This window comes from Trachurus trachurus, assembly GCF_905171665.1.
Source record: "Trachurus trachurus genome assembly, chromosome: 10".
Lineage (NCBI taxonomy): Eukaryota > Metazoa > Chordata > Actinopteri > Carangiformes > Carangidae > Trachurus > Trachurus trachurus.
In genome coordinates, this window is record NC_139894.1 from 20,537,517 (window position 1) to 20,547,925 (window position 10,409).

The 10,409-nt window shown below is 42.9% G+C and overlaps 1 protein-coding gene across 2 annotated transcripts; it reads left to right on the plus strand.

Annotated features, from left to right (window-relative positions):
• Window positions 1–206: 206 nt before the first annotated feature.
• Window positions 207–9,617, plus strand: rgs14b (regulator of G protein signaling 14b). 2 transcript variants are annotated; one of them, XM_083980872.1, is made up of 15 exons: window positions 207–321; window positions 2,769–2,790; window positions 2,955–3,106; window positions 3,224–3,316; window positions 3,908–4,051; window positions 4,157–4,333; window positions 4,437–4,518; window positions 4,628–4,728; window positions 4,879–5,091; window positions 5,397–5,473; window positions 5,832–5,958; window positions 6,381–6,462; window positions 7,318–7,358; window positions 7,999–8,095; window positions 8,550–9,617. In XM_083980872.1, exons 1-15 carry the CDS (start codon window positions 277–279, stop codon window positions 8,831–8,833), a joined length of 1,737 nt encoding a protein of 578 aa, XP_083836998.1. In that variant the 5' UTR covers window positions 207–276; the 3' UTR covers window positions 8,834–9,617. The 2 variants fall into 2 exon arrangements, with proteins under 2 accessions (XP_083836998.1, XP_083836999.1); XM_083980873.1 differs by having other exon boundaries at window positions 7,999–8,074.
• Window positions 9,618–10,409: the final 792 nt, after the last annotated feature.

Consider the following 10,409-nt stretch of genomic DNA (forward strand, 5'->3'; position numbering starts at 1 on the left):
CTGTCCTGTCTGTGTTCCCACATCACAGTATTTCTCAAGATGTAGGCTGAGAACAGTTTGATCATAGTAACCATACTTCCTCTTTTGTGGCTTGTTGCTATGGCAAGACTTCCCTTCCAGGCAGGAAGTGACAAGAAGACCCAACAAGTGATGAATTTTTCTGTGTGTGTGTGTATGAAGAGTGTGCATAATCTTTGGGTGGAGCACTTTACTGTGTCCCTTGACAGTGTGCACATCGCATAAGGCTTCAGCTTGTAGTCTGGTGTCTGGGCCACCATGGCGAAGAACTGCAATGCTCTAGGGATTCCTGTTGGCCACATGGTGAGTTGTGGTTTGGTTCTGCAGCTGTCCATTGGTTTGTTAATGTATTTATGATGCATAAATGAGAACGTTTTATCAGTGCTTCACTTAGTGGAAGTACAAGATTGGGAGTGCTCAAGTTTAAGAGGAATAAGATGGAGTTGAGGGTGAGTACTTGTAAGTTGTAGCCTTGTAATGAGCAGGAATCTCTTTGAAGTTTGAACTACTTTCTCGGTCTGCTATTTTTTTAAAACCATGCCGATACTATTAAAATGACATCCAGGTCACAGCAGCGACAGCACGCCAGTGCGGTTTTCTTGTTTTGGCTTGTATCATCCGTCTCCACTCCTCAGCTTGCCAGAACCAATCAGGCTGTGTCCTGGTTGCTACTGAAAACAGACCGGGCTTGCCTGAGTCAGAAGCGGAAACGGAGCCATGCCTGTTTGCCAATCTGTCATATGTAGGCTGAGCTGGCTTTGGTCTACTCTCTGCAAGACCATTATGGTTCTTGAAACACTGCTAAAGGTGTGAACGTCTATGTAAAGATGAGATGAAGAGATGGATGTTGCTACATTTTAAAAAGACTGTGCTTTGGGTTTTTTTTTGTGTGTGCGTGTGATTGGAGTTGTTCCTACAATTGGTGCTGCGTCAAACTCTTCCCTCCCATAGACTTTGTTTGCATATCTCACACTCTCTGCCAAAGGATTTTTGGAGAATCCCAATCCCTAGATGTTATATCCTGTTGCAATCAATGAGAACGAAAAAGTGCACAAGTAAGATGATGGTGAAGCTTCGGTTTAACTGTGCATGAAGTGTATGTTGGTGTGTGAGTTTGAGCAGTAGAGCAAAAAAGTGAAGTGATGCAGTCACAGTGAGGCTAACGCCTGCACAAACAAACAGCCCTTATCAGCTCTGTGTATTCAAAGTTGTCTTTGAGCTGGTCGCTGAAATTCAGACACACACATTGCATCTCACTTTCAATCTGTTAAGGGAGAATAAATTATTTCTGAGTAGAAGTAGGGCCTTGTTCTCGCCTCCTGTATTGAGCTGAAACTATACTCAAATTGTCACTCACATGACCAACCAAAGCTAGATTTAGCCTCTTGGGATTTACCTGGAGTTTTTTTTTTTAGAGAAACTGTTTCTAGTCATGATATGATGCAACAGACTCCACTGATGTGGTTTATAATAGAAAAGGGGTCAAGATAAAGTGGACTTTCTGTGAAAATCGACTTCATTTAACCTTCAGAGTTGACTCACATTCAATGTATTTCACAGAAATGACAGCTAGGGCCAGGGTGGTCAGGTGAAGTCAAATCTGCTTCAATCTGAGCTGTATAGGCATGAATGACAGAGATGGGATGTCAGGCACAGATAGTTCACGATGAGGAGGAGGATAACTATGAATGAAAGAATGAAAATGAAAGCAAGATTTCAATACGATTTTATATTATTAAACACGTTATCAGTCATTGACCATAATTAAGTTTACATTAATAAACTTTTGTATCCGGGACAAACCTATGCAGACATGCACACATACACGTCACGCAGTGACAATTTTAGTGTTGTAACCCACACGTCTGTGGACTGTGGGAGGAAGCCAGAGCACCCAGAGGAAACCCAGACCGTCAAAAGATGCATAAACTTCAGAGAGGACTTTGTATTTAAACCCAGGACCCTTTTTCTTTTTTAAAGACTGTTTCAGTGTCACATGACTATTGAGCTTTGCTGTATGTTTTCTTGGATCTGAGCATCCGGGGTTTTACTCAGTCACTTGTGACAGATTCAGTTAACCTGCTGATCTTTTTCTAAAATCCAACCCCCCTATGGGGTTTGATCAATATGCAAATGTTTTTTTCTTGTTCTCAACACAGGCCTGAAAGCAGAGTCTGCAGATTTCAGTTTATAACTGCGAATGTGCTTGAATAGAAACGGAAAGAGCCTCTTTTTTTTTTAACGAGATGTGGATTTGTGAGCTGAAAGCTGAATGAGCTATTGTCATCAATGTCACAACCACTTCCTGTGAAAACAGCCTTGGCTGATTGCACTACACTGTTACATCGAGGGGAAAAACAAAAACTGAAGAAGAAAAAAACACATGCAGCTGTTGTTCACATTTCACTTCCTAAATGTATGCCAATGTGCCCTAAACACATGCAAGTGTAACGTGATTTTTGACTTTCAAGATCATTGTAAAACTGTTAGTGTAATATTTTATTGTGCTAATGATTATTATAACATTTTTGTTTAGTTCTGTGGTTTAGTTTTTTTTACAATGATTAGATACAGTTACTTTGTTTTTTAACTTTCTCTCTCAGTCGAGTGACTGTTGACCTGAGAGCTGATTTGATTAAGTGCTGTGGGATTTTACTCGGTAATACCACTTGGTGACCTCAGTGAGGTGTTTTTCATCTCGTCAGATGTTTTCTTAAGTTCTCTCTCTCTCTCTCTCTCTCTCTCCACAGAGTCAGGCAGTGTCAGATGGAGGTAAGTGTGAACCGTAAACGTGCACAGGCAGACCTCCACATGCTGCATTTCTACAGTGTGAACGTGTCCGAGCACGCCATAAGAAAATATCTGATTCAGTCTCATTCTTGGTCATGCTTTTCTGTTCTGATAAATGGGTGTGTTTGTGTGTGAATGTGTTGTAGAGTTGAACATGTCTGCACGGGGCTGTGGAGGCAGCAGCTCCAGCCTTCCAGGGACTCCGGGCGGAGAGGCCGGGCCCGCCAACAGCGTACTGAGCTGGGCCGTTTCGTTTGAAAAGCTGTTGGAGGATCCCGCTGGGGTCCGTTACTTTACAGTGAGTCACACTCGACACGCGTATTAGTGTTGTGTTGTAATGTGCAACATGTTCAAGAATCATTGAGTGTTAATGTTTTCATGATCATACAGCGCGTGTGTGTATGTTTCACCACAGGCCTTCTTGAAGTCTGAAGTGAGTGCAGAGAACATTTTATTCTGGCAAGCATGTGAAAAGTTCAGGAGGATCCCAGCCACATCATTGGACGAGGTAAGATGACACTGTTTTACTGCTTTACTCAGCGAATTAGGTAACGCTGTTCTTTTCCATTGTAGACAAGAAGTTGAATGTAGGCGGGCTGCTTGGTATAATTATATCTGTGTAATGATCTTAACATGCTTCATATAGTAGACAAAACGTTTCCTGTTGACTTCAGTGATGTATGAAACAGTGCAACACTGATCTTTCCAATAAGGGTGGCCAGATGGGACACTTTAAAAGCTACCATCTTTTGTTGTGTGATTTCTGAGCTCTCTGGGAAATGAATGGACTTTTAGTGACTTATTGATTGACTTGCAGTGTGGGTGCTTGGAAAGGGTCGATGTGATTCTTGGTAAAGGAAGCACCCAAACACTCGAGGGGGGAAAACACAGAGCCTCAGAAAAGATAAACACACTGAGTGGCTCTGTAGGTGGCTATTGAAATCTAAAGACTTAAATGAAAAACTGCGCCCGTGTGTCACTGGGGTTCATTTTTGTCGATGTGTCACTGGTTTTTAAAATGACAATGATTTGGAAACAAGGTCTGGGTCATAAGCAGTCATCAGGGTGATTCAGTCTGAAGAGGCTGTTGCTTTTCCAGCTGAAAACAGTGGCTCGCTCCATCTACCACACCTACCTGTCTGACAGCGCACCCTACTCGGTCAACATCGATGACACTGCCAAGACGGAGGAGAAGGACCTGGAGCAGCCCACACCTGACATGTTTAACAAAGCTCAAGCACAGGTCTGTTCAGACTGAGGCCATTCTGCTCCTATCAGCTCAATAATCAATAACCCAGTGTCTGTGCCATGGCTGACTTTCTGTTCCTCTGCTTCTGCTCTGCACCAGATATTTAAGCTGATGAAAATGGACAGCTACAGGCGCTTTGTGCGCTCTCCTCTTTACCAGAGTTGCACCTTGGCAAGTGTAGAAGGAAAACTTCTACCTCGGGTCTCTCATGAGCCGGTTCGCATGGGATCCTGGGAGGACGTGGCCACCCGCAGCCCCTCGCTCGGTGACAAGAAGGTAGATGGACTGGGATAATAAGGTTGACTGAGGGGAGAAGTGAGTGATTCTTGTTTTGATTGTGCTGTAATGATTTTATTTCACCACTTTCTGCCTAAAACAGAACAAGAAGTCAGACTCTATCAGCTTACCAGGTGGCAAGAGTGCCTCAGAGAAACAGCGACAGAAAAGAGGATCTTGGGGAGGTAGGGCCTGTCAGATGGCAGAGCAGACCGTGTGTTATGCCTTAAAATATTTCCTGTGACTTGATCTGACACTTCCTGCCTGTTCTTCTCCTCCCATTGACAACAATAGATACCTCCAACATTGAGAGTACAGTCCCCCGGAAAGATTCCCATATGTCGGTGAAGTCAACCAGCAGTGTGGAGCTTGGCTCCCTCTACAGGCACATGGAGGTCAGTGCTGTTGCTGAAGCTGGTTGATCAGAAACTATTGTTTATTTTCAACAGGAACGACTTTATGGAGTGAAGAAAATCTGCCTTCAAACAATACATACATTTTGTAGCACGTTTTTCCACTCTTGAATCCTCTCCTCTGTTATCTAGAATGGCAAATCAAGTCCCAGGTCTCCAGACCAGGGAGGTGGGAGCCGGATAGAGGTGGAGGGGGGCTACTGCTGCGTCTACCTACCCGACGGCAGCGCCTCCCTCGCCCCCACACGCAACGGCCAACCCATCAAAGACATGCTGGCCAGTCTGTGTGAAAAGAGAGGCTTCCCGCTGAAAGATGTCATCATCTACCTTCACGGGAAGGACAAGGTGAGCACCGAGCGTGTGTGTGTGTGTGTGTGTGTGTGTGTCTGCCCACAGCTTTAAATCGAGTAGCTGCTCACACTCTCCTATACTGTATGGCCCTGCAAAGCTGTTTTGCAACAGGCAGTGTGAAAAAGATGACTACCCTGTTCCTGTTCCAACATCCTATCAGTCTCTCACTGCCACGTCCTACTCCCTCTTTTAATGTCTGAAACTTATTTTAAAGTGTCCCTCACCAGCTGAGGCGCACATCTCTGAGTGAGACTCCCTTTAATTTCCTTCAGTCTGATACTCTGTTGCTCTCTCCACAGCAGCCCTTATCGCTGGACCAGGACTGCTCCGTACTGAGAGATCAGCAGGTCTCTCTAGAGCTCAGGGTGACGTTTGCGTGAGTCAACTGTCACTTCCTCTGCTTCCTTTTTTTTCTGTCTTTGACACACTAGCAGCCTTTCACACCTCCATCCCCACAACAGCATATCACTCCTCAACCATATTAGAGGGAAGTCCTTGTGTTACCACAAGATGTAGTCTGGTTTGCTGTGCAGAAATCCTGTTAGTCATCATTTGCACTGACTCTGTAATTATATAAGATGGCATATTAAGTCACATTAGGATCTCCTGCTCAGATAGGATTGGGTGGAGGATCAATCTGTGACCACAGGCTCACCATGACTAGATTTTGGTGAAGCTCCACTTCAGTTTCTTGTTACTGTGTGAGGGAGCTAACTGACACTCGTGTGTTTCAGGCTGGAGATTGCCTTCACTGGTAAGACAATGGGGATCGTGGTGAAGTCTAGTAAGACGCTGCAGGACGCCCTCTCTCTGGTGATGCAGAAGCACCACCTCAAGCCGCAAGAGGCCCTGGTCACCATGGTGAGTGATGTACGCCTCTATGAACGAGACAGTGTGCAGCCTGTGCTTGAGGAGTCGCTCGGATAATGACTTTCTCGCAAGTCAAGTAAATCCACTTTAATGATAACCTGCCTTGTCTGACATTTTTAAAGATATTCTTTTTTATTATTATTATTCTGTCTGTCTCTTCTGTCAGCTCTCGTCTGCCTCCCCTGCCTCCAGCAGCCGTTGCTAGGCAGCAGTTTACGCGTCAGTGTGCATGTTAATATTCATATCAAATCTGTAATTTTAATGTGGTTACCAAAACCAGAAGGTGTTACACTATTTTGTTTGTGGAATAAGAAATGAGATTACACCATCTTGGTTATGCATTGATGTGTTGTGTGTCGGCATCTGCCCGACTGGAATCATTCATGTTTTTATTTTCTTTTTATTTGTTAAAGCTCGGAAGTGAGGAGCCTGTGAACATGAATGGCACTGTGTTCAGATTGGCCAATAAGACGCTACGACTCGACAGAGCCAAAGGTAAATGAACCGAATTTTTTTAATGTGACCCAGACAAAATCATGTTGAAGTCAGTTTTGCATCATTTAATCATGACTACATGCACTGCTCCACCCTCCAAAAGCACAAGCAGCCACAAGATTAAAAAAAAAAACCTTACTCATCCACCAGTGAATGAACTGAGTTAAATAAAATCAGATAAAGGCACATACTACTTTTCTATCCACTGCTGGTAGTAGATACTATGTGTGACATGACAGTGATGCTTCATGTGATCTCTGAATACTGCCCGACCCCTGCCTGCGCCGTATTTTTCATTTAACTGATTCTTTAAAGGGGTTTTAGAAAGTGTCTCTGTATTTCTTGGCTCTCGCTCACTTCTAGCTGGCGGGGGAAGAGAAAGTCCTTTCACTGCCCTGTTTTTTTTTTTTTTTCTGCGTCACTGTCTGCATGTTCCTCTTTTTCTGCCCCACTCTGGTTTCTTTGTGTGCGCCTCTCTCTCCTTCGTCCTCTCCATTCTCCTCTATGGGTCGACATGTCTGAGTTCATTTGGTTTGTTGAGTGCCGTGTCACTTTGAGTTCACTCACCTCATTTCCTGACTGCTGAGAAACCAGAACCAACTTCACTTTGGATCAGCGCCCCCCACCTCAGCTCCACTCACTGAATGCAGGGGGAGGGAAATATATTCGATTAGAGTAGCTCTGTCCCAGGAGAACCAGTTTAATTCTTGTCAAGAATATTTTATCTGGCTGATGTCTGTGTTTAACACAATGGGGAAGTTGTGTAGCATCACCAGCTGCAGTCCACTGACTTCTTTTTACATTGGAAGCAAAATAACTGCTAGAAACTAATGCAGCATTGTTTGGTTTGAACAGGAAGAGACCAGGGCAGCATTTCCAGAGGCAGTGGTTCACAGGTGAGACACTGTTAATAAACTGACTTGAAAAGGGTGATCTGCTGAAATGCTTTTGGTTGTTATTGTCTAAATAAGAACCTAATGAAGCTTATCATTTGAAGGCCAAGGCTACACATGAAAGACTTCTCAATAACCTTCACTGAATTCCATTGTGGGAATAGTTAATGAACTAATGCAGAGCACAAAATTCACATTTTAATTTAGCTGAATTGTAGGCTATGCTTTGTTAATGAATGTCTTGTGAAAGAGTGGGCAGATAATATACAATTATTCTTCTTTCTGCTCATTTATCACTGAAGAGTTGACATTTTGTGTTTCAGTTGTTTTGTTTGGGCAATGAACAAAATAAAATCATAAGTACACATTTAATAAAACTGCTGACTGTAAATATAGTGCACTATAGAGTAAAGTGGGGAGTAATTTTTGGACACAGCACCTTGAACATCACCAAATCTTCGATCTTTGTCACATCAACACACATCAACCTCACTGTCAGATTTTATCTTTGTATGATTTAAAAAAAATATATATAATAATTTTCTTATAATTCATAGTTTTATAATTTTACCAGTATTTGATCCCTGTCGAACAATATTTAATGTATTGATAATGCAGAATTGTATTGTATTTTTGATCCCAGACTGGAGCGGGGAGTGGAGGCGTGGGCATTCGATCATCGCCACAGATGGACAGAGCTAGGACTCAGCCCAAGCCCAGTAAGAACCCCGACATGGATGGTAGGAGACGTCGGCAGTACCTAGGAGGGTTGGGGAATATGGTAGCATGCTGTAACATGATACAGAGGAAAGGTTTTCAATCAGTGTGGTGAAATATCTATAGATATTTCTTAATTTCATCTTTTATGATTTGCTCTTGGCCTGATTCTAAAGGCAAGATGCAGCACAAGAGTGGATGTTATGTCAAAACTCATTTCCCACTTTTTTAAAATCGAAATTCAAAATTTAAATGAATAAATAAAAGTTTCTCACCTGTATTTTCAGGAAATATACATTATAAACACATGCATCAATACTTCAATATTGCAAAAATAAATGTGCTTCCATATCACCCAACCCTAATACACAACCAGGACAGGGGTTTGATGAGGAGTGAGGTGTTTTTATCACTATATGTGTTATTGATATGATTTATTAGAGGCCAAAATGAACAGGGTATTTTTCTCTGTGTCAGGGCTTCTGGACATGCTGACGAGAGCTCAGTGCTCCAGGGTGGAAGACCAGCGAGGCCTCCTGACCAAAGAGCAGCTGGAGGTCCCCGACTTCCTGCAGTTGCCTGTAAACCAGGGGCAGGAAGCGGAGCCAGAGGAGCCCAGTGCAACCAGTCCCCCCACCGCCAAATCTGAAGAGGAATCAGAGGACAAGACGTCATTACCTTCGAGCTCAGCTGGGGCAGCGGAGGGAGCCTCTGACTCGGCCGGATCAGAAACCAAAGACGTAAGAGAAACAGCAGTTTAAGAGCTGTTTGTGTGTGTGAGACGGACAAAGACATGATCAAAAACCACAACAGACATCTTGCAGCATGACTGTGGTCGATCACGTCCAAAGACTCACGTTAACTCCAGAATCGAAGCACTTTTATTATTTTTTTCTTTCTTTAATTGTTTACAAATAAGCTCTGAGACAGCAGGGTGCTACCATATCTGCTACTGATGATATGGAAAGAAGAGGTATCATGGCAAGCATTTATAGTGTCATCTCAAAACACTACACATCCTTATGGGAAAATGTTTGCTATGAATTGTTTAAAGCACCCCAAAATGTGTGAAAATGTTGAGCTAATGTATTTGAATAGATTCTCCCTGACGATTACCGCTTAACAGTTTGAGTTGCAGCTCACATTCCTTCTGTTTCTCTCAATCGAAAATTGCGCTCATGCTTTTCTTTGAACTCTAAGCCTGAACGTCTCCGAATGTCCCTGAACAGGAACTAGCCTCTGTCCTGAAGGGGTTTTTGAAGTGTATTGCACGATTTGTGTTTTATTCCTTTTTAAGATTATTGAATATTTTTACACAGAATACTTTTTTAATATTTTATATGACTATTTTCATTTTGTGTGCTTTTACTTGCGGTTTTGAAATGTGTGTTTGCAGTACTTATATATGCAGCTGTTGTGTTTGCTGTGGTGGCACTTTGTGAAGCCCTGGCCAGGTCCTGTTGTCCTGTCACTTTAGTCTGTATACAGTATCAGAGTCCAGATCATTCATTAGAAATGTGGCGCTACAAAGAGTGAATCAGTTGCTTTGGATCATCAAAAATATCCCACAGGGTGTATGAAAAAAAATATTAAAGTGTTTTTTGATAAATTGTGATCTTTTCTGTCTGTGTTTATTGTTGAGGGTGAAAAAACACAAGGTTTTTACTGTAGCTTCCACTCTTCAGAGAGGATTTTTGTGGATGTATCACTAAGGTCAGTTTCTGGCTTGACAAATGCTACGTGATGTGGTTTTCTATGTAGTGCAGCCAGACCCCACTGCCCCACTGGACCGGCTGTGTGAGTCATGCAGAGTACAGCAGCTCTGATCTGTATCTTGTCCTGTGTAGGTGTGTGTGACTTGTGACCAGCTTTTGATTACATTACGCATTCAAGTGTTTTGGAGAGAAACCACCGTCCTGAAATGCCGTCATCTAATGATGTCATTTTTGCGCGGTGACAGGGATCATTGGAGCGCTTTGATTGGCTCTTTGTGATGAGATTGTGGCCAATGGCATGCTTCATCTGTGTACGGACTTGTTGCTGGAGGGTGTTTTTCCAGTTGAATAGCCTGGAAGGACTCTTATGGGGTGCATTTGGCTATTGTATTGGTTACAAAACAAATTAGATGAGTCATAGATTAATTAATCTACAATTTTCAGAGTGTGAGGCAGCGTGAGGTTTGGGAAGTGTCTCATTCGCCCACCTTGACTGTATCGTCACCTTGTAGATGTAATTGTCACTGATGTAGATGTAATTGTCACTGATGTAATTAACCTAAGACATGAACAGAGTTGTGCATGTAAGAATCGACGTGCAGCATACAATACCTGTTTGTCA